The sequence below is a fragment of the Rhipicephalus sanguineus genome, chromosome 1 (genome assembly GCF_013339695.2).
Source record: "Rhipicephalus sanguineus isolate Rsan-2018 chromosome 1, BIME_Rsan_1.4, whole genome shotgun sequence".
NCBI lineage: Eukaryota > Metazoa > Arthropoda > Arachnida > Ixodida > Ixodidae > Rhipicephalus > Rhipicephalus sanguineus.
This window is the reverse complement of record NC_051176.1, coordinates 20659029-20684338: the sequence shown is the minus strand read 5'-3', so window position 1 is coordinate 20684338 and position 25310 is coordinate 20659029. Positions and strand designations below refer to the sequence as shown.

General features: G+C 45.6%; 1 protein-coding gene across 1 annotated transcript in view; it reads left to right on the top strand.

The window, feature by feature from the left end:
- LOC119389803 (endoplasmic reticulum transmembrane helix translocase) overlaps window positions 1-25310 on the top strand; it is a 554079-nt gene that overhangs the window by 4361 nt on the left and 524408 nt on the right. The window contains exon 2 of the mRNA XM_037657194.1: window positions 14038-14127. Within this exon, the coding sequence (XP_037513122.1) occupies window positions 14038-14127 (90 nt within the window). The remainder of the gene's footprint in view (window positions 1-14037; window positions 14128-25310) is intronic.

Sequence of the window (25310 nt, the reverse complement as noted above, 5' to 3'; positions counted from 1 at the left end):
TCCTTACGAAAGTGACCACTGTCCAATACTTCTGAACTGAACAACGGACATGTCTGCCTTAAGCATAGATGCAGAATACTTTACAGCATTTCTAATTGATGCTGCAGCCAAGTGTATACCACAAACAAGTTGACTCTCTGGAAAACGACGAGTCTCGTGGTGGAACAATGAGTGCGGAAATGCGCGCAAGAAACAAAACAAAGCATGGAAGTTCCTTCGGGACTCTCCAACAGCGGAGAATCTTACTAATTTTAAGAACATAAAGTCGCAAGGTAGGAGAATGCGCCGACAGCCTAGAAGGGAAAGCTGGCAAAAGTTTTTATCGGGCATCACTTCGTACACACATGAGGGTAAAGTCTGGAACATGGTTAGTAGGGTAGCAGGTCGACAAGCACATTCACTTCCTCTTGTAAACACCCAAGGCGACAGCTTGGAAGACCAGGCCAACTTCCTGGGCGCACACTTCGAACAGGTATCCAGCTCATCACACTATTCTGAAGCTTTCCAGCGATACAAAACAAGAATCTAAAAACAAATTACAGCGCAAATCCACAAAACACAAGGCATACGGTGAACCTTTCCAATTAGCTGAGCTCCACGCATCACTGAACTGGGGTAGTGACAAGATGTGTCTTATGAATCTTTATAAAAGCCTTATACGCACACACCTAGATTATGGGGCGATAATCTATCAGTCTGCGACACCAAGCGCCTTGAAGATGCTCGACCAAGTCCACCATTTGGGCATTCGTCTTTCTACGGGTACTTTTTGTACTAGCCCCGTAGAAAGCCTTTAGGTTGGATCGAACGAGTGGTCGTTACACCTTCAGAGATCCTACCTACCTTTTGTATATTTCCTCACGGTGAATGCAAACAATGAACACCCCTCACACACTACAATCAATGATTTGTCCAGTTCTGGACTTTTTCACAACCGTCCATCGATGAGACAGCCCTACTCACTTCGTGTGAGGGACCTAGCTCAAGAAACAGGTGTGCCACTTCTCGAACACTAATTGCTCCCGCTGCACATCTCCCGCCATGGCAGTGGCAGCTTATAGATTGCGACATATCTTTCGTGGAAGTTACAAAACACGCGCCTATTGCACATATCCGTACATACTTCCTTGAACTACAGCACAAATACGCTTGTCCAGAATTATTTACATACGCCTCAAAGTCCAATACTTCTGTGTCTTACGCAGCCATTGATCCATCCTTTTCCAATGCCGGTGTTCTACACCCGAATACAAGCATCTTCACAGCAGAGGCGTACGCCATTCTTGCGGCCGTCAAACACATTAAACAAGTAAAACTACAAAGTGCAACGATATGCACGGATTCCTTAAGCACACAAAAACACATAAGTACACAAAAACCCTGTCATTGTCTCGCTATACTCTCTTTTATGCATGATCTACTCCCTCAAACATGTTGTAGTGTGCTGGGTGCCAGGGCACCGCGAGATACAAGGAAACGTGTTGGCGGACCAGCTAGCTGCATTCGCCCATGAAAACGTTGCTGCCAATACACTCATTTCCGTTCCTCCACTTGACTCAAAACTCTTCCTTAAAAGAAAGCTCAGGGTTTATTGGCAGAGTACATGGCATACACACGCACAAAACAGACTACACGTTATGAAGCCGCATCTGGGTAATTGGCCGCTAGTATCAGTCATGCCACACAGAAGTAATACTTACAAGGCTAAGAAAAGGACACACACACAGTACACACTCACACCTTCTCTCCGATGGTGATCCACCCATGTGTGCGAAATGTGGTGAACCATTCACCGCGCTTCACGTTTTAATTCAGTGTAAAGAACTAGACACTGTTCGAAGAAAGCATTTTAAATTACCCTACCAACAGCAAGTACCTCTTCATCCATCGATGTTCATAGGTAGGGAACCAGCTTTTACTTATCAATCACTGTTTTCGTTTTTAAAAGATGTACATGATTTTTCACGTGATTTACCTAGGCATTCCGAAGCATGGCCTCCTAACGGAGGCTGCTGCTGCGGTAGTTACACTTAAAGAAGCACCTGCCTCGCAGCCCTTGGACTCAAGGGCGTGGACGGGGCATTCGTGCTGGTGCCATATACCCGTAGTTTTGCTGTAGCAACCACTCGCCATTCATTCTCACTACACACGTCACGGTCATGATTTTAATAGATATATGTTTTACCCGCCTTTTGCGCCAGGAATGTTTAGGCCCTTTTACAACCACTTACCATAATCATTGTTCCTGTTCATTACTATGTACTGGCACTCTTTGGCCACCAAATGGCCCTTGCGCCAATAAACATCATATATCATCGTGTCCGCTAAAGGAACTGGCAACCTGTTTTTATTGTGCCCATCTTCCTTGGTGCTATGGAAAGCTTACTGGTCTGAGTGCTTTGTGCATAAAACATGGTGCAACATTTTTTATCAGAATTTTTTCAGTCTGCAGCACTGACAGTCGTACGCACAACATGGGCTGCAAAGTGGTAGGTGAGCACGATTAAAGGGACACTAAAGGCAAATAACGATTTATGTCAGAGTGAAAGGTTAATGTGTGAGAATGTCTAAAACGTCAATATGATCAACAGCAGTGCTCTACTAACCGAGAAATTAAGGTAAATGTAGGACCCGATGTGCGCCACGAGTGGGACATTTTGGAAATTATTCCGATGATGTCCAGAGTACAGTTAACCACTAGTAATCAAACTAGTTGCAATAAAAAAAGAACCTTCCGTGCATCACAAAACGTAATAAAATGCTGCTTGTCTAATATTTGCCTTTAGTGTCCCTTTAAAGGCCAACTCTGGCGTATTTTGGCCATGTCAAAGTAATGGTGCTTTTATGTTCCTGAGATGCTCCTCTCACGGGCCCGATAGCAGAAATACTTGGCAAATTGGCGAATAATTTTAAATAGGCAAAAAAGCGCAACACCGAAACCGAAACCTAACCGAGCATACTGTCTTCGTGTGACGTATAAGTCAGGAAAAACCGGAAATGATGCAAGGCATGCCGGTCCCGCCAGCGCGTAGTATGAAAACTGCGAAAGCGGTGAAGAGTAGACGCTCAGGGGAAAGGTGACTCCCTCGGAAATATGTCTTGTGTGTGACTGTCTGACTGCCACGTGCACAAGCTCCTCCTCGTAGCAGTCAGAAAATGACAGCTGCGATTCCGATGCATTTGGATGCTAACTAAACTCGCCATTCCATTCCTCTTCGATGAAGTGGAACGCTCCTGTTTAGTTTTTTGCTTGCCTGGTTGCGCATTCCAGGTGGCGCCACCTATCCAGGCAGCTCAAGTTTGTGGGGCCGCGATCGGGTAAAATGCTATCGCTGAGAAGTTTGCGGACTAACTAAAGCTTCTTAATATTGCTGTGAGAAGAGTGCATAAGTTTGGCTATAGCGGCGTTGAAAATCGCGTTGTTAGGGCCAAAGGACTTTAATATAAGCCAAGTACGATCCACCTTTCGCACCAACGTTACTAGATTAGGCTACGTTGTTTCGCACGACGCGCAGCTCACTGTATATCGATAGGCCCGGTCATTGTGCACCCTGTATATGTTTTGAAAAGTGTTTCCGTATGGTAATGTTCACGCATGTGAATTCTTTAGTCGGTACGGTATTACCGAACTTTCCGTGCGGGAAACCCGCATTGCTAGCTAAAACACTCTAATATAAAGATGCAGGGTAATCGTTAGGTGCGAGTGTTTCGTGTCTGCCAACAGGGAATCGTGTGCAGCCCACAACGCAACACCACTTGCCACCCATCGCACGCACTACCACAAGGAACTGAAATTCGCACGCCCAGCCAACGAAGGGCTGGCCAAACACACGTGATTGTTGCCTTACGGATAGCAGACGCTCTAGTGGCCCCTCGGTTTCGTCACTTCCGCTATGCCAAAAATGACATCACGCACACAATGTTGCCAATAATTTTGGTAAGTGAGGTGGGAAGAGTCTGGGCAATCAATAAAATTCACTTGTAATGAATCTGCATATCTCTCCAGCTTGTAATTTGGCATAAATAACGGGTATGTGAAAAGGAACGTACCCAGCGAATTTTATTGAGATCCATTGACCTTGAAAAATCGCCGGAGTTGGCCTTTAATTGCTGGTACACAAATGAGACCCTCTCTCTGAAACCTCCCGAGTCCTGGGTTAAAGTTAGGTCCACCAATTTTTTCAGAAAGTTCAGTATAGCTCGAATAGACCACGTAGACAAAAAGTGTTAAAGCTTAGCTTAGTAAAAGTTGGGGTTTGCATGTGGTGCAATGTCGAATATTTTGGACATCAGGACTTGAAATGGTCCTGACGTCCAATATATTGGACGTCAGCACCAAATAACATGGCAAAAATAACGTCGGAACGTGCCTCAGTTACTTAAAAATGATAAGCAAGCAAAAAAACTTCAGAAATGCTAGGAAATGCATTTGAATAAATATGTACTTAGATGTGCGCGGCCGTAGAAGACGCCAATGCTGAACGCTGCCATTTTCGACTAAATTGCAGGCGTGCCGCAGCATTGATTTTGCCCACACTTGACAGAGGGCACCAGTAGACGTTGAAAAAACCGAAAAAATAGTTTTCATTGGCAAATAGCAGGTGCAGGGGTTGGAGCGGATGACAATGAGTTGTCCAATATATTGGACAATTCTCCATAGCCGGGACTCAAGAGGCTATTCGGGACGTGGATTGAGTGATGAAGACATAATGCCATAATTTTCCAGCTGACTAGCAGAAGCGAATGTTCCGATTTGGCGAGCACTGATAATTATCGCGTTGAAGCAGAACTATCAACAAGCAACGGCCTCTTCAAGAATGCTACTGCTGGTGATGAAAGCATTCAGTTTCAACGTAACCATGAACGCATTGGTAATGATAACGGTAAAGACGAACACGTTGAAATAGAGCTGTGGCCAAGCAAGTGTGCCTTGACTGGTGATGGGTGATGATGAAAGCGTTGAACACGAGGATTAACGCGTTGATGATGAATGATGATGATGGAAGTGTTCAATCAGAGCCGTTAGCAAGCGGCCGCGTGAACGTTTATGATGATGGCGATGATGATGATAATTATTTTATTTACATATACTGCCGTCTCATTGTGAGACATTGCAGGGGAGAGTACAGAAGTTGCTTGCAAATCAGGCATAACATGAAACAAATTAGCATACAAAAAACGCTAAACTGCGTGATTTAACAAGCACATAAAAAAGCAAGTTATACAAATGCGCGTATAACAAATCAACATTGCATCAAATAACACTTGCAACATTGCAAGTGTTATGTAATCAACATTGCATCAAATAAAATGCATTGAACTGATGATGAAGGCGTTTATTATGGTAAGTAGTGATGATGATAATGATTAATGCATTGAAACAGAGCCATCGGCAGGCGAAGTTCCCATCTACGATGAAGAAAGTTGATAGACCTAGTGTAACTGGTGTTCCTGGTGTCCATTTATATGGACACTTGACTTCTTCAAGAACTAATGCTAAATCTTGCAGGTTTTCTGTTCTCAGTTTCGTATGTATTGTTATTGCACATATGCAAAAAAATATTTACTTGCACAAGTAGATTAGCTGTGGGATACAAAGGGTTAACGAGTCTTTGTTAACCCCCTATTGCACAAATTATTAAATCATGTGGGAAAATTTTTTTTGTCATGTGATTGTTTTTTGCATCAAGAGAAAGCATTCTGAAAAAGAAATTACATTTATTGGACACATGGAAATAAAGATATTGCTATATGCCAAATACGGCACATTGTGCAGAAATCTTTTCTGCATTAAGTGAAGTGCAACTGGGCAACTAGTGCAGTTAGTTGCTTCCTGAATTCAGAGAGAGTTAGACTTTGCATTTGCACAGATTTCTTTGCACAAAGTGGACGATGGCAGTTATCAGGAACGTTGGCATTATGAACGTGCCTGAGGCGTTCCAGGCGCTGCACCTCAATACCACCAAAGAAAGGAACTTTTGTAGCTTAAAATTCAGTGAACTCAAACCTGCAAATACGCCACACTGTGGTATGCACACAGCCTTGCACCAGGGGAGCTATAGTGTTGGTGCGCTCACATTGGAGCGGCATGTGCGCTATTGTGCGTCCGCATAGCTTACTAGTTTGTGTAGCGGCATTGTTTGCGTCTAGACCTAAATCTCGCCACGCGCTGAGCACGTGCCTTGAATTGTAAGAGCATTCAACGGGGCACTGGCAGTGATGCCTTGAGGATTTGTATAATTACATCGTAGTAATATTTGCATTGCTGCGGGTGAAAACCCCCATGGAAACTGCTGATTGTTTCACAGGGCGTCTGCAGCTAGTAAAACATGCATTGCATCATGTTGGCGCCATAACTACAAAACCACATCAAAGTGAACTTCGATATTCAACAATTCGCAAAAACTATAACTTGTTTTTCACACACCTATTACATAATCATCAGCAGAGTCCTAGAGGTCTGAATCTTCTCTTCTGGAGGGTATGCCAGTGCCACAGGTCCTTTGTCGAGGCTTTTGCAACCGTGCGTGAATCCATGCTGTCACTCTGTCGGCACTCAACCGGAGATTTGCGCAGTGTGCCAAATCTGGCACATACCGATTTGCGGTCAAAGGCCACACTTTTGTACACGAAAAAAAAAAAAGAAAACCTTTTATCCCTGCCTTCTGTTTACCCCCCAGAGCACACAAAAATATTTTTTAATAATTGCTGCAAATGTTTGATATGCTAGAAAAAAATATTCGAACCCGCACGCAAAATGATTTCAAGTTTTTTTTTTTTTCTTTTTTGAGATGACAACTGTTCCTGCTTTGGAAAGCTTTCAGTATATGGCAGTACCTATTTTATTTGAGATCGGGAAGATTATAGGCATTGTACTGGGTGCGCCAGTTTCTTGGCAAACTTTCATGCAGCAGCTTTAAAAAATGAGAATTGCTATGGGCCAAATTTGGCACACTGTGTGATAGAGGGTTAATTAACCGCATCAGTATCATTTTGGCTATGGAAAAGTATTTCCGCCTTGACACAGAGTTCATTTTTATTAAAAATTTGTATAAAAATAAAAAGGCTGCTTATGAGGAGGATAAACCAGTGAGAACATGGAGCCACTGCTCATGTGTGCATTCCTCTATGCTCAGAGGCCACTGGCAAAATTGTGTCCCTGTACGTGCTCTTGCAGGGAGCAGAGTTGTGCCTACCTCTTCCTTGTCGCTCGGAATGATGTCAGACGTTTCAGTTCACTGCTCAGAAGCCAACTGCAGACGCAACAGTGCAATTTCAAAATATGGTGCACACCGCAATCACTGCAACTGTGGTTCCACTCTGCTAGTTGCCCGTTGTAACTGAGCAGTGGCGCCACCATACCAGCATGCTAAGTTTGACTTCTATGTGGAGGGACATTACTGCATAGCTTTGGACCAAAATGGCAAGCTTAGTGCAACTCTGCTAAAGGAAAAAGCAGCCAGAGCTCCTACCATGTTTTCTAGTTGTACAGCTTTCTTTTATAACTGCATCTGTTTGCGTTGATGTAAATGTACAGCAAGCAAAACTAAAATGATTTCTCAAGCAGCATTTTGTGGCAGTAAAGTGATTATCTGCAACTTATTTGTTAACCGCTTGCAGACAATCACCTGTTGGTGTCGTTTCTGTCAGAAATGCTACTGGCGAGAGCCACCATGCACTGATGTGGTCGGCAGCAATACAGTGATTTCATTGCATTATTAAAGGGATCCTCACCAGACCACATAACCAATTTTTGCACTGAAAGTTTTACGTGCCCAATAGAGAACGTTCTACCGTAAAAATTTTTCAAATTGTTTCATTACAAGCAGAGATAAGAAATATTTGGAAGTGGCATGCAGCCACGGTGTGCAATGGCAAGATTTGCACCCTTGCCCTGTCTAGCCTTCACAAGCCAAACTCCTTTCCTGCATTCTGCCGCACCTGAGCCGGACGATTGTGACACACATGTCATGATGTCTGGGAGAGATGCACGCTGTCACTTTCTCTGCGTTTTATGTTGTGCCTCCTCATAAGCGGCTCTCTTTGGTGCGCGGCACAGCTCTTTGACCTGCGCAATGCACTCAGTGTTATGCGTCATTGCCCCATGTTGGAGAGCAGCACCCGCAAAGAGAAAAGCAGACGACGTTCCGATTGAAATCTGAGCTTTTTCTGCGGTGCATATTACGCGTAGTTACGCAACTCTTGGCAGGCACAATCGTGATTGCATTTGTCAGCATAAGATGGTAAGACCTGGTCAGGGGCCCTTTAAAATACCAGTGTGCTTGATTGGGCTGGTTGGTGCTGCATGGTAAACGAAGAATAAAAACAGCGCTAAACACGGGACGAGAAGTGCCGTGTATGTGTCCTCTTCTCGTGCCGTGTTCACATATCAGTGTTTATACCAATACTGAAGGCATCTCCAACTATCAGTCTACATAACCTGCAAATGAAAAGTGGGCCCTTGAAAAGTGTTAGAAGGCCCATTTAAGGAAGGTAAGCAAGCAGGAAAAACGTTACTAAAGCAGGAATGTTTTTAAGAGTCCGAATGATTCTGGTGATCCTGTGAAACAGTATGCAAAAAAAAAAAAAAATATCTAAGAAAGATGTAGCGACCACCTGTGCCCGATGACGTATGCCAGCACAACAGTGGGAATCCAGCGTTCTTAGGCAGTCTTTTTGTCTGCAATTCATGTTTCCTTACTTTTGGGGCTGTTGTACCTTGCTACGTTACCTCTTGCCCTCCCCCAGACTTAAGTGCCTATTCCCTGCACTCACGGTGAATCTGTTTTTACTAGAGCTGTGCGAATAGCAAAATTTTGGGTGCGAAGCGAATTCAAATATTGAAGTGTGAGTACGAATCGAATCGAATATTTTTCGAATATTTCTCGAATATTTCTAGAATATTTTTCGAATACTTCGAAGCGAAATTCAGAAAGAAAGTTAGAGAGGATTCCTAAGCATATTCTTAGAGATAGCAACATGAAAGTGTTTCTTTTCGCTAGGTTAATGAAGCACTGGTGGGGTGGTGTTTCGTAGTTTTCTTATCAAGAATGAGCCAATGTAGAGGCCGAATTCTATTTATGTACATGATTTGGTGCAACCAAAGTGTTGCCAACAACACTTTACACTTGATAGGTAAAGATGCCATTTCCTCAGCCTCTCCTCCTCTTTCAACTTCTGTGGAAGCCTGACTGATGTGGCGGACAAGGGTGTGCTCCCTTCAAGTCCGGAGTTCGTCTTGGCAAAGTTCGACTGTAACGGAGCTTGAAAGGCAGCTTTGCCGCAATACCGGGGTATGATGAGGTGAAGCATATTGAAAATCTAGGGACCACTTCCAATCGGACGTTGACTGTGTCTTGGCAAAGTTCGACCGTAACGGAGCTTGAAAAAGCAGCTTTGCTGCCATACGAAAGTGTAATGAGGTGAAGCATATTGACAATCCGAATACTTTCAATCGGACGTTGACTGTGTTTTTGGGAAGTTCGAATAGTAAAATTCCAGTGCGAATCGAATCGAATAGCAAACACTATTCGAAAAATATTCAAAATTCCGAATATTCGCACACTCCTAGTTTTTACTTCTCGGTAAACGCCTTGAGCTGTCAAGGCGTATTTCTTTTCCTCTTCCAGACGAAACTCAAGGGGTGACCCAACAAAACTTACCAGAAAAAATTCGTTTTGCACTACATTGAAGGGGGCTTCATTATGGACCACTCTTTTCCAATGCCAGTTTAACCCTTTGAGGGTCAAAGACTTACATGTGCGTCCAAGACGTACAGTACGGTCCACTCTTAGAGGGAACACGCGAGTGCGCGGCCGGCGGTCCGCGGTGCGCTAACTGCTGGCGAGATTTGTAAACGCGGAGCACGCGCGTAGAATCACAAGGGCGGTTCGTGTCCCGCCCTTGTGATTTCTACGGTTGGAAGGACAAGCTTGCTATTATCTCTGCATTGGGCATAAATTTCCTTGTCTGTTGTAAAAAGCGGCCGGCTGGTGCGAGCAGCATGTTGAAAGCTTACGATTAAGTTATCGGTGAGCACTTGGGCTAGTTGCTAATTCATTATGAGGGAAACTGTGCAAAAACAACAAAACAAAGAGACAAAGGGAGAACAGAACAGCACAAGCCCATGTGCTTGTGCTGTTCTCCCTTTGTCGACGTTGTTTTTTTTTTTTTTTGCGCAGTTTCCCTCATAATGAGCACTTACACTAGTTACGCAAGTGACAGGCTTCGTTATCACTTTCACAGAATTCCACAGCTGGGGGCCCCACTCGAAATTTGGCTGCTGGGGCCGCGAATCGCATCGCATCAAAACTGGCGAGAAAGCAGTGCAACAAACACCTTTTTTTTTTCTGCCTGCTGATTACGCGACGAGGCGCAGAAAGAGTGGTGGCTACATGAATCGCACTGCTGAAAAACGTGCTAAGTGCAGGGCCGGCAATTGTAGCAGACGGACAGCGGCAAATGCGGCCCTTACGCCTTTATGCACGTGCGCCGCGTTTACAAATCTCGCCACCATTTTGCGCCACGCGGGCCGCCAGCGACGCGATCATGTGTTCTCTACTGTGGACCGCACTGTACATATACATCAGTGCTTGTATGTTTAAAACGTGCGCCTTTTTCAATCATTTCTCTTGCTTGGCATGTGCTGCCATGCTGCGGGAATACATGTAATTTTTTTCTTGCACCGATGTCTCTCCGTTTTTTTTTATGCTTTACTACAGCTGTGCGCCGGCTAGTTTCAGTTTCATCCTTCGGCCGGTTCCTGCTTGTTGCACCCACAAAACTGATGGCATTTTGGTTTAGAATCTCTCAAAAGGTGACTGATTTGTTACTCTCTCGTTTATTGTTCCCTGGTACGTGATTACACCTGTTTCCATGCAGGTGCTGACTGTCACAAACGATGCCGCTGTGGTTGTATTTCCTGTTTTAGGGACTCTCAAAAACCGCTTCCATCTCATTGGCGATAAGACGAATGATTATTATAGGTTTCGGACTTGTTTTTGCTTTCCGGACACATTCACAATTACACTGTTTTCTTCACTGTGCTCACCCGCGCAGTTTGCTTGCGCTATGGCAGTGCGCGCCGGTTTCTCTGCCGCAAGTGAGTCTAGCAGCAATTCCTCCGAATCACCGCTCGACTGCCGAATCAGAATTTGATTCAGTCAGCCCGTCATACGAGGAGTTACTTATGAGTTGAGATTCAAATGTTGATGGGTCAGCGACATCTCAAAACCGTGCGCGTCGAGACGACACTGACTGGATAAAAAGTGGCTTTTCTGTGCCTCGTGTTTCCACTTGACGCCACCTTGTGCACCTATTTTTGTACGTCTGGGAACTGCACAGATGTTTATTGCAATGTATAACCTTTAAGTCATGTAAGCTTTTTTTAAAATTTATCTTGCGATTACTCATGAATAAATCGTGTGTGTAACAACACAAATGATTTTTTTGTCACTTTATGGTCGCCCTAAAGAAATTACAACTTTTTTCTGAAATAGATTCAACTGAAGAATTTAGTAAGCAATAAAAAATTGACCGTCAAAGGGGTAATATCACTCACTGGAAGAGGCTGAACTCTCAGATTCAGTACATCTTGTTCTCTTTTCAACACGACTCAAAGCTGGCACCATGAAAGAAGCCATTTTGAAATTGGTGGCTAGCAAGGAGTCGGTGCTCTGAACTTTGATCTTCAGCAGCTCCTTGTGATATCTGATGTTGCGCGCTGACAATGCATGTGCACCATCTGGAAGAAGCATGGGCCATCACCAGAGGGACACTAAAGAGAAAAAACGATTTTTCTCATATTAGTAAATTACTCTTTCACAATTCCAGAATTTTCACGCGTGCTGCAAGAAGACACTTGGTAAGCGCGAAAATGTGCAAAAAGAAAATGCGGGTAGCGACACCACCTTGAAATTTCCCCACCAAACGTCGTGACGTCATAGATTCTGATGGCCTCTGCTAGGTCCTACGTAGTTGCTAATCAGTAAAAACTAAGTGCACTGTCCTCTGAGGGGCCGATAGACTTAACATATCAAGTTTCAGGAAACTTCGTTTGGCGAGTGTCGCCAAAATATGATAAAAAATTCACTTTGGAATTCGTGACGTTACATGCGGAGATTTCAGTACAAAATTTGGAAATTATACTTTGACCTTGATTTTCTCCTCTATGAACGAACTTATGATGGTTCGTTCATCATAGAGTTCTCAGAGTATCAATCTAAAGCGCATCAATGTTTCACTTTAGTGTCCCTTCTTCAGGCCTGTGTGAAAAACTAAAAAGTGCTTGATGAGTTGGTCTCATCACGAGTGCTTTTTGCTAGTATGGTCTTGACAAGCTCAGCTAGTCTTTCATTGTTGAAGGGTTAAGTGAAAGGGTGTAAATTGGTATAAAAATTGCTGGAGAACGTATTGCTGCGAAAAGAAGTGCAGTCAGCTGATGTTATACAGACGGCCAGTAACAGCTTCAAATAAAGGTATGCAGATAAGCAGCAGTGTTTAAACATTTGTCACATGGCATATTGCTGTAAGCTATTGAGTGAAAAAAATTCAGGCCACGTGGTTCAAAAGGAATTCCTGTGCATTAGCGCATAGGCTACAAACGCAATCTACAAATTGTCAAGAAAAGGGGCGCATAATTGCAGTCTAATGGTAACCAGCGCATACGAGAACATTCAGACATGACCACCAGCATTCATTTAATACGTTGATTGCGTCAGGGGCCGCTGTTCTGACACACATGAGTGCGTGAACATTGCAACAGTGTCTGCATGACATTGTGTCTTGAATGACATATACTTGAAGGTGTGCAGTGAAACCGCTTTTTGGGCACAGTGCATTGCACATGATGGAAGATTCCCTTGCTCCCACTGCAGTGTTGCGAACTCAAGCATAAATGCAGTGCAAATACACTAGCAAGGAATTGATAAATGTGTATGCTGTTAACCCTTTCCCTACCATGAAAAAAAGAAGAAAATCGTACCAAAGTTACCAGAAAATTTTTTTGCTCAATTTGCAGAGTTATTATTTTTTTAATATAGTGGTACAATTATTTCAATTAATTGGGTTTCCTTTATTTCACTAATTGCGTATAAAAGATAGCCCGAAGATGGCTTCACCACGTGCCAATACATTGGAAGATTGCAATAAAATGAAAGCTGAGAGGCACAACATGAACAAGAAAGATAACTATGACGAGTATAGTCGCCATTGATTCCATGTGGGATTCTTGATCACTTGGGTCTCGTGACTCGTCAACGGGAGTGAGTGCAGTGCAACCGGGGATTGTTGCACTAGCGATTGTTGGCAACTCAAGTGGGGAGTGACTGACACTTGTGATATGCCCTTTGCATGACCCAGCGTGAATGCACAGAAGACAGGCTTGACTGTCAAGACCCTTCTCTATCTTCTGCGCATTTACCCTGTGTCATGTCACACCAACCAGCCCAGACTGCGATTCTAGACTCTGCCAACTCTTACTGTCATGTTAGTTTTGAAGGGAATGGAAATTACACCTTTGCTCACTTGACCATGCTTCAGCAGCATTGAAAGATCAAAATCCTCCAGTGCCCTTTCAGCAGGGGAGGCACATAACAGGCTGTTCATTTTGATTTGTTAAGCATGTTTTGTTGCTGAGGATGTTGTCATGGTTTAGGCTTTTTAAAGTTACTTAGGGGTATGTAGAATAATTGTTTAAAATTGACACTGCGTTGAAGAGATTACAGAAAGTTCCCCTTTCATCATGCATGGTGATGAGGCTCTCGCAAATGTGTGGGTGACACACAGCAGATGTCTTCTTTGCAGGATATCTTAGAGCATTTTTTCATCTTGGTGAATAAAAGTGCATCATAGTTTCACAGACTTTGCACACAAAATCATGTTGCAGCAGAATCAGATTTATTTCTCCAAAAGCAAGAACACAACATTGGTATTGTGCTTAGCATTACAAGTTCTGCTAATGTGGTAATCATAGTAATGATGCTTTTATGGAGTCTGCTTATATTCATAAAATTTGTGTCTTGATTTCTCTTCATGTAGGAAACCAACCCAATGAAGGCAGCGCTTGCAAAAGTCGTGCCCACACCCAACAATGGCTCAGCTGAGCTTGTCTGCCTCCACGTGGACAGGGTACGAATTCTTTGCTTTTAAACAGTGATGTTGTTTGGTGCCACACACACACACGACTAACTTTATTGCAATACCTATTATATTGAAACTCTAGGCACATTCTTGTTGTTGCTGTGAGGTTCCGTATAAAGTCGAAATGAATGAGATCGCTGACACCTGACATTTGTGGCTCAGGTGGAGGAATAGTGCTGGCTGTCTTCCGTTGCATGAAAGGTCTAAAAGAGGGCAGGGAAGGGAGGGGGGGGTACGTGGCTCCAGCAGCAACTACGAGCTGCAGTGCAGGGTCGCATGCACCCTACCTTGACAGGGATCAGCAGATGACTCATACATTTCTCCTCTTGCAGTGCGCTGCCAGGTATGACACGGACCGAGGAAAAAACGAGAGCAACACAGGGTGGTGATCAAACTAACAACTAACTTTATTTCGAGAATGAACAGACCTGTGTACAGGAAAAGAACAGAGGGAAGCAAAAAGGAGGGGAAAATTCAGTAATAATAAAAAAGGTAGACAAAAATAAAAAGAAGGAATATCAGCCTTCGTGTTGAACAGTGCCACCGACACGTGTCACGGGTTATGTACGCAGTAACATGAGCCTTCAAAAGGTTAATTTCTTTTTGAGAGAGGGCAATTAAGGAAGTGCTGACGCACCCTTCAGATGTGCATATGAAACACTTCTGTGATTTCCCTCTCTGTTTGATTAAAAGAGCGTGCCAGAACTTTTGTGTCATGTGTATGGTCGCCCATTTGATGTTTTCACCGATCACCATGCACTATGCTGGCTGTCGTCATTGAAGGATCCCTCGGGCTGTCTCGCCCACTGGGCACTTCGCCTGCAAGACTACGACATCCGCGTGCTGTACCGCAACGGACGCCAGCATGCTGACGCCGACGCCTTCTCGTGCTCCCCCTTGCCTGACGACAATGCCTCCTGCTCAGTATCTCACATTGCTGTTCCTTCCATCGATGTTCACACCATCGCTACCGAGCAGCGCAAGGATAAATGGATCGCCTCGCTGATAGAATTGCTCACTGATCCGTCGGCAACACCAACTACTCGCGTGTTGTGTCGTCAAGCCCACCATTTCGCCATTCGTGACGACCTACTGCACCGACGCAATTACAACGCCGACGGCCGCCTGTGGCTACTTGTGATACCCCGAAGTCTACGTGCTGAAATATGCGAGTCTTTCCACTCTGATCCGCAATGCGTGCACTCTGGGCTATCCAAAACTTACCACCGCATTCGACAACGATACTTCTGGCGAGGGATGTACCGCTACGTGCAGAAGTTCGTCCGTTCCTGCCTCGATTGCCAACACCGAAAAGCTTCAACGCATGTGTCACCAGTCGGTCTACAACCATTACCTTGCCCTAACCGTTTGGGCGCGTGGGCATCGATTTGTATGGACCACTTCCTCTGACGTCGACTGGTAACAGTTGGGTCATCGTCGCCGTTGACCATCTAACGCGATACGCCGAAACAGCCGCCCTCCCAGCGGCTACAGCACGCAACGTTGCCTCCTTCCTGCTACACCGATTCATACTGCGTCACGGTCCACCCCAGGAGCTTCTCAGTGATCGAGGCCGTGTCTTGTCGGAAGTCGTCGAAGCCATTCTCAAAGAGTGCCATGCTGTTCACCGCAAAACTACTGCTTACTACCCGCAGACGAATGGCCTAACCGAACGCTTTAACCGCACGCTCGGCAATATGCTCTCAATGTACGTCGCCGCCGATCACACAAATTGGGATGCCATTCTGCCCTTCGTCACCTACGCCTAAATACCGCCCCTCACTGCTGGTTTTTCACCCTTCTTCCTGTTGTACGGAAGGCACCCATCGCACACCATTGACACGATACTACCCTACAAGCCGGATCGATCTGATTGTGTGCCTATTTCTGACACAGCCAGGCTTGCTGAAGAGTGTCGCGAGCTTGCAAAGACCTTTACGACGCATGAACAAGAGCGGCAGAAGAGCCTTCGCAGTGGCACCACCACTTCTGAGTCCACGTTCCTCCCCGGAGCGCTCGTATGGCTCTCAGTCCCTACTACTGCAACTGGCCTCTCTTCAAAACTACTGCCGAAATACGAAGGCCCCTACCGGGTCGTCGAGCGCACATCCCCGGTCAACTACCTGATCGAACCCATCGACCCAGCTTCGGACATGCGCCGTCGAGGGCACGACATAGTCAACGTGGAGCGCCTCAAGGCCTGCTATGACCCACTCATAGTGACAAGCTGTTAGGTCGCTGGACGGCTCCCTTTTCGTACCCGGGGTAATTGGGGTATAGCAATTGGTACTGTTTAACGGTTGCGCTCTCCAGTGGCTCCTAGTGGGTCGTCCTCTTCTAAACGCCACTCGCGCTCGTAGCCCCGTGCTTTTGCCTTGACTGTTGCCATAGCGCATTGTCGCCGAGTGCCGTCCAATAAACAGCTTAACACGTGGAACATTGCCGTGTGCTTACATTCTGTGTGGTGAGAAGCCAAATGGCCAGTGTGTGTCAGCAGCGAACAGGCGTAATGATGCCCTTTAAGTCTATCATTAATGCCCATCTGGACTACGTACTTCCTATTGCAGGGCAGGGGAATAGCGTACACACTGCCTTCTGAGCATTCGACAAATTTGTTTTTGTGCTTAACAATAAACTTTCTTAAACTGCACGAGAAGACAAAGACACAAGTAAGAAAAACATTTGGGAACACCACGAGCGCAGACTGGTTGTCGAGTTGCAGTGCGTTGCAAGCAGTCCACTCCATCCCCGGTGGCACGTTCACGTTGTTCTTCCGGAACTCGTTGCCCAACTCGTCGCACCATAGCCAGAAGCTCGGAGCGTCTGGGAGCTGGCTTGAAGGAAAATTTCGGCCCTTTCCTCAAAATACCCTGTACGTCTTCGGGCCGAATGGCGTTTTCAAGGACGGTGCTGCCGGACGTCCTTTGCTTGCCCTTCTGAGGAAGAGCCCATCTCGCACGTTGCCACAGGAATTCAGCGGCGCTTGCAGATAACCTCTTGTAATCGGCGATACGGTCAGCCATAACGAGCACCTTTCAACACCTTTGGTCACTTTGAACAATCACTCATAGCCAGTCGGAGTAAAGTCTTACGTTCCTCCAGCACTCGGATTTCAAAATCTCGGCTATTCTCCGGACGTGGCCCCAGGATGGAACCAGAAGCCTAAAAAGTGCTTGCGCCTGTGGGGGAACTATGCTGCGCTTCAGGATAGTTTCAGGAAATATTTTTTTCCTGCCAGAGAAATTGATTGATGTTAAAGTGTAGGATATGAAATGATAAAAGAAGAATTGGTCTTTCTAACAGTATTAACTTCAAACAACAGATTTATTTCGAATAATATAAAAAAAATTATCAAAGAAAAATGCATCAAAAAGAAGAAAAAAATCGAGAACAGCAATAGTACTCAGCACAGGGTAAACACAAAAACAATCGAAATATACGTTTAGAGTGCAAAGCCCTCATAGAAAAATAGCAAAAATATAAGCTCTGCAAGCACAAAGGTTATTTACCTTTGTGCTTGCAAAAATATAGGCATTAGTGCCTATCATGCCACTGCACAAAGCAGTTTCTCGACGCGGTGAAACAAAGGCTGGCTGCACATGTTTCGCAAAAAACAATATTTTTCTGCTCAACTTTCCTACCATAGTTTGCAGTTCTGCTATTTTTCAGTTTTTGTGGTTGGTGCTGGGGACCCTGAGGTGCCTTCCTGAGTATTCCTAGAAATGAACAGTGTAGCATGTTCCGAATCTGCAAAAACCCATAATTTGTACCCTCATTTGACCACTTTGTTTCTCATATAGTGCCGAATACCATACCGACATTCAGACTTGACCATTTTCACATCCACGGAAAGGTTCCAACGTGGTTGAAATAATAGCGCAGAAAAATGTGTTGCTATAGAGAAGACACTTGGTGAAGCTTCCTGTGGGATGGAACCGACACACTGAAGAAGGCAAGCAGCGCCTTGAACCTTTTCTGTGGCATCACTGATGGCGGACAAAGGCCTGGAAATATGTGTCATCGACACCAACAGCTATGCAGGCGCAGGACTTGAATGATTTCCATGTACACCACAAGTCCAACGAACTTGTGCATCTCCTTTTCAGCAACCTCCCTCCAGGATCCATCTGTATGTTGGCTTTTCGAAAATATGCATTCACGCATACTTATATGAGTGGTTGCATATCTCTCTGATGACTTCTGCGGTAAAAAACAACACGAAGAGGGCGCCGCGCGCCACTCGAGCACTGGGTCAAGGTCCTCTCCACGCCGCCTTCGTGGAAAGAACTCCGCTCTTTCAGCACTCGGCGCCAAATGCTCCCACCCAAATGAAGTTAACACCATGTCGATAAAAGCTGTTACGTTTAGTACACACCAGATACGTCTACTTTGACGCGCGACAGTGATAAAACAGCCCGAGGAGAGCACGAAACCTACCGATAAGTAGCTGCTGATGTTCTGGGATGGTCTGATGCACTTTTGCCGTCCGTACTGAAGTCTGACAAATCGAAGTCGTCTTCCGCGTCTGTGCTGCTACCATGATGCAGAGATTCCCACTAAGATTCATTGGAATCCAGCGAAATTCGTCGTTTCCGTGGAGCACCCACAAGCGACGTTGATGCCATGTCTCAAACGACGAGTGCTCACCTACCTGACTGCGAACGAGCTTTAAAAATCTCCCCACAGTGGATAAAAGAAATTCACAAGCGAAACTGATGAAAAACACGCTCTTTAAAGGGACACTAAAGAGCAAAACGATTTTTCTAATATTAGTAAAGTACTCTTCCACGATACCAAAAACACCACGCTTGCTGTGAGAAGACGCTTAGTAAGCTAGAAAACGTGCAAAAACAAAATGTGGGTGGTGACGCCACCTTGAAGTTTCCGCACCATTCGCCGTGACGTCACATCTTTTGACGGCGCCTACTAGGGACTGCGTAGTTCCTAATCGGTAAAAATGAAGTACATTGTCCTCTGAGGGGGCCATAGACTTAACATACCAAGTTTGGGGTATTTTTGTTAAGCCAATGGCACCAAAATATGATAAACTTTGAAATCTCTGACGTCACGCAGGAAGATTTTGGTGCGAAATTTAAAAATGAAACTTTGAACTTGATTTTCTCCTCTATTAGTAAACCTATGACGGCAAAATTAACGACATTAGAGTTCTCAGAGCACAATTTATCGATCTAAACCGATTCATTGTTTCTCTTTAGTGTCCCTTTAACCCTTTGGATTGCGTTAGCTGTCCAGGAACGCTCAGAGAGCGCCAAAATTTGAAGTTGAAGTCGTCGTTACTAGATTAACGATGGGAATAGGTGCAGTCACAAAAGTGTTAGAAGTCCAGAGTGGCCCCACCCAGACGACCGAAGCGCGACTGAAGTCCTGCTCATGCACTCGCCAATGTTTTCCGAAGGCCGACCGTCTGGCTCATGACGTCAGTCCAAAGTGCGCTCCCATTGGTGCAGGCTTGTGTGCATGTGCCTTTAGGGAGGAGACTTCTGAAGTTGTATCTGACTACGGTCGGAGCCTGGAAAGACCAGTTGTCATCCCTAATATCTACAATTTCTCTCATAGAATTAAGAAAATTATGTCGAAGTTTGACGTATGCGTTGTTTTTTCAGCGCCAAACAAGCTAAAAGGGCTTTGCAATAAATGCAATAAATGTGAAAGCGGAAGTGAATGTGAATGTCTCTTTTCAATAAATGTGAAAGCGGAAGGAAGGAAACAGGCTGCAGTGTTAAGCACAAAAACAAATTTGTTGAATGCTCAGAAGGCAGTGTGTACGCTATTCCCCTGCCCTGCAATAGGAAGTACGTAGTCCAGACGGGCATTAATGATAGACTTAAAGGGCATCATTACGCCTGTTCGCTGCTGACGTACCCTGGCCATTTGGCGTCTCACTGTGCAGAATGTAAGCGCACGACGATGTTCCACGACATAAAAGTTTTGGCACACTGTTTTGATCAGACAGAGAGGGAAATCACAGAAGCGTTTCATATGCACATCAGTGAAGGGTGCGTCAGCACTCCCTCAATTGCCCTCTCTCAAAAAGAAATTAACCTTTTGAAGGCCCATGTTGCTGCGTACATAACTCGTGACACCTGTCGGTGGCACTGTTCGACACGGAGGCTGATATGCCTTCTTTTTATTTTTGTTTACCTTTTTTTTATTACTGAATTTTCCCCTCCTTTTTGCTTCCCTCTGTTCTTTTCCTGTACACAGGTCTGTTCATTCTCAAAATAAAATTAGTTGTTTGATCACCACCCTGTGTTGTCTCGTTTTTCCTCGGTCCGTGTCATACCTAGCAGCGCACTGCAAGATGAAGACGTTCCAACTAGACCCTGTTGGAGCCTTATCGTACACTTGTACAGCGTGTTTTTGTGCCACGGTGTGAAACAGGGTGTTACCTTGATTAATGTCTTTACATTGAGGAGTGCACCTATTACACAAAGCATAATCATTGAAAAGTAGTTTGTTGAAACCATACATTACTGCATGTTAAATTGGTGTTTTTTCTGAAATGGTTATTCCCTTGAAATAACTCGTGCCAGCTCATGCTATGGAGTTGTTTGTAATAATTCTAATAATGACATCTTTAATGTCCCAAAACCATGGTAGATTATGAAGGATGCCATAATGGAGGGCTCCGGAAATGTTGACCTCTGGGGTTCTTAACGTGCACTTAAATCTAAGTACACGGGTCTCGAGCATTTTCACCTCCATTGAAAATGCAACCGCCGTGGCCAGGATTTGATCCCGCAACATTTCGGTCAACAGTTGAGCACCCTAACCACTAGATCACTGTTGCGGGTGGTTGTTTATGTGCATGGGATGTTTGAGGCATTAGAGTTGCATTGAAAGATGCTGGGGCCTTTATTATGTGGTGGTCTTTATGGGATGTCGGAATTTGCCTGGGAAAGTGTGAATCTCAACATACTGTCTACTCTATTTTAAGTGGGCCATGATATTCTGCCTAAAGATGTGTTTTATCCGAAGTCTGTAATATACGAAATTGGTGGCCACAACTTTGAGCTGCATAATCTTTTAAAAATTTAAATGTACCAGTGAGTTAGGAAAAATGCCAACATTTTACTAATACGCAAAAAGGAAGACGTGAGAGACTTGAAGAACTGCAGACTGTTATGACTCGGGTCCAGCGGGTGTCATCATCGGTAGCTGGCCCCCGCTGTTGAACCATAGCCCATCATTTGCAGAGAGGAAAGCACATTCTTACAAAAGAACAGAGGTTTATTTACATAGTTAAAAGAGAGAGAGAGCATTTTGTACAAAAGTCTTCGGCTTATATAGCCCCGCGTCTGCTAAGGCTGAGACACTCGGGAAGTGATGACAGCAGCTCCTGCCAATCTGGTGTCTTGCCGTCTCAGTGCTCCACCCACGAGAAAGGTTGAAGGGGCCACACAATGCACCTGGTGTATAGGCACTGGGCGGCCGTTGTAAGGCGCCAGCTACGCCTCTCCCGAAAAGCGCCCCAAGCGGCGGCAGGGACAGCACTGGCATGTGAAGCAGACGATGCGGAGCAGGCTCTGCTACTTTCGGCCCGTATTCGAAGAGAAGCGCGGCGTTTCTTTTTGAGCAATTTGAAGCTGTATGCTGTTGCGTTTGTTGCCAAGAGGCAAAGACAAGCGGCAGCAACAGTGTTATTTTGAACAATGCACGAAGCGTTCGACTGTCGGACATGTGTTCAGACAACGGGGCCCGTCATCGGGCTTCAGGCAGACTCCCGCGCAGTCATTTGCGGTCGTGGACACGTTTAATGGCCGCCAAGTCATCTAGAAAGAATGGCACGGTGTCCCTCTCATGTCCACACCGATGAGCGCTGTCGGAACATCAAACGAGTCAGCTTCTTTGCGTGGTGCTGTGCTTGTAGGCGTTTGTATTCGTTCGGAGACAGACCAGAGGGGGCATGATGCCTCCTCCCTTTCGGGACTGCAAGTGAGACAGGCCCGATTGGTGACACACCGTAAAATAAGCGTCTTTGCATTTTAACTGCCGAACTCGCTGTTCCTCATTATTGTCTGGAGGGCCCCTGGCCCGAAGGCGAGTCCTGACAGCGCAAGTGCACCCATGGCGCTGCCAGTTTTTTTGCGCTGCAGTTTCAAAGACTTGACCAGCTGGCGTACGCTTTTTCGTGCGTCTGCTCTAGAGAAGGGTCTCCGCTTGCACGAAGCAGGTCACGTGCACGACATCACGGAATATAAAGGCGACAACGAGTGCAAGTAGCGTTGAAAGTGCACCTCGCAGACGAAGCTTAACGCGATAAGCTACGATGTGGAGCTAGATGTAAGTAGCACCATTTCTATTTTTTAAATGCGAAGCATTTCTTAGCGAACCCTAGGCACTTTGAGCGTTTCTATCTAGGTATCTGTTTATCTAGCTGCCTACTACGTCTGCGTGCTCTCGTGATCACCTCCTTAACTTGGTGTAGACCAAAATTGGCATGGGAGGGTAAGCGGATTTGACGAATATGACTGTCTGCTCATGACATGAATAAAGTGAAAATCCTGTCGCGTACGTCGTCAAACCCTTTCTTCCAGACACGGGTAGCACATACCCGTTTACCACGGGCATCGGTGTACGGGTATGCGCCACAGGTGATTGACAGTTTATATCAACCCAGGAACGGCGAGAACAGACATTGGTAATTAAAATGCGAGAGCGTTAAGAAAAACCGACAACATCAGCGTTGACCCAACGAATGCAGAGAATAAAAATTAGGATCCCAGCAGGAATCGAACCCAATAGTTCTGCATGGCAGTCAGGTATTCTACCACAGAACCACGCCAGGTCTAGAACCTGCTTTGGAAAAACACCCTATGCAGGCGTAATGTCGGTGCAACGTCAGTTGTGGTTGTGCTGGCTATCTAATTTTATAACAAAGCAATAAACACTACATATGTACTCCTATGACACAGGCGTCATATCAAGTTACCGTCTGTAGTTCCAGTGTTTGCTCTGCTTTTATAGCAGTGTAATAAACGTTACATTTGTATTCCTATATGATTCAGCAAGCTATATTCAAGCGTTTCTCTGCCCTGGAGGAATACGCAAACGAAAGTTACGTATGATGTTCACATACTCGCACCGTAAAGTGCACTTCACTGCAAAAATACTGACGTATCTGCTGTAACATGGGTGCTGACGTTACGTCAGACCATAAGTTACCCTTTGAACGCCAGTGTAGTCGACGTGCCTGGTAAGACCATGATGTGTACACAACCACTGCACTTACAAAAACACGTCGATCCACCTCGTAACGCTTGGCTCAACACCAAAAAAAAAAAATGCAGCATAGAACTACTCGCTGACTGCTTCGCATGAAACCGATTCCCACAAGGTGCGGGATCTGCCGAATATTTAATACCTGGTTATTCTGTCTACATGTTAACATTGTCTCCCAACATTTGAAAAGGATATTCTATTTTCGGCTTTCTTTACGCAATGCTTGGCCGATTGCACATGTTGTTCCTCCGGTGTACATCGTGAAAACTCCTGTTCCCGTTTTGCTTTCCTTTTCTTTTCGATGTGTCGCCGATTCTAATATTTCAACAGCTATCTTCAGTCTATGTATTTCATGTAGCTTGACGCAATGAGGGCCGTCGTTGGCGGCCGGTGTGCGAACAAGGCCGTCGGCGACGGCATTGCAGACGCGAACCGATGAACTGGATCTACTCCCCAGCTTTATCCATGTTTGTAAAGCTGTTTGTGCAGCCTAAAGTGCAGCCTGTCTGCTCGGGCTTGGTTCCCGGGGCCTTTCGGCAGCGCAGGACACAAGCGACGAGAGCACAATAAAGTGCAGCCAACATCCAGCACCGCGTCCCCGCAGCAAGCGCCTGCTCCTTTCTGGCACTCACATGCCATTAGTTTCGCGCCTCCACCGAAAGAGGCGCCACCAATCCAAACTCGCCCCGTGCCCGGTGCCTATTGGTCGAGCATGGTCGAGATCGATGTCCAATGTGGCTGCAACTGCACTACACAATGTCAACGTACGAGTCCCACACTTTTTGCAACCTGATCCTGAGAACTCCCGGCGAGGAGGATGAGTCCGAAGGGGGGGATTGTCGACTTGGTCTCGAGCACATGCAAATGTTTACCTCTGCGTTCGGGTGAAGACATGCCGTGGTTCGGTTTGAACCTCTCCAGTGACGCCATCCCACGATGGGGCTGCCTCGCTCACCCGATCACAGGTGTCACAGCTGCGTAAGCAACTCCCAGGAAAATGCGCGGTTCAATGCCCCCGTCTAAGGGCCAACCCCTGGGGAAAGGTTTTTGACTGACAGGTCTATGCACAATGGCATCTGCCATGATGAATTCCAAGGCCAGACTTAACAGCTTCTTTGCCGGGAAAAGAAGATCCTGAGGTAGAGTGGCCAGCAGATACTGTGCCGAGGGATCTGTACTGTAGAAGGTCTGGCCTTCCTTGAAACGAGGCAGGCTGCTTCCCTGTAGTTGGACTGAAGACACGGGTTCCTCCAAGCACGGGCCCTTGTCAGCAAGAGGTCTCGACGAACCTGTGCCGGTCACACAACCACAAGCAGCGAGCACACGGCAACTCTTCCCTCGAAGTGCCTGGCTTGTTTACGCCAATCATCGGCAGTTTTCCCCGCTAAGCTACCCTTTTTATTACTTTTCGTAATACAAGAGCAGCCCTTCTTGAAAACACTAAAAAGCCATTCAACTGACACACTCGGTGGGTCTGCTTAAAAAACTCTCAACGAGAATGCAATGCACAAGCCGACCAATGAAAGTGTTGTGTGGGACGCGAGCGCGGCTGGGAATCAGCAGAGAGAAGCGAGTAGTGTGTCCCTGAAGAGCAAGCAACAACTGAAATTCAGAAGGGTTGCTGATCGGGTGAGTTGGTCATCCATGAACATAGCGTGTATCAGCGCGGCACATAAAAGAAAGGGACAGGACACAGACGTAGAGATAGGTAGGCGCTAAACTTCCAACTGTTTATTTCATGCCAATCACACCCATTTTATACATCCGCCAGAAAGCACAACTCATCTTGCACGTGTTCTCAAACCAAGAAACGTCATCTCCTTTTCTGAGAAGGAAATCGATGACGAGCTTACGCAAAAGTGTCCTAATTCTTTTATAGCTTCGGCTTCTTTTATCTCCCGTGTGAGCCGATCCCTAGACCTACCGAT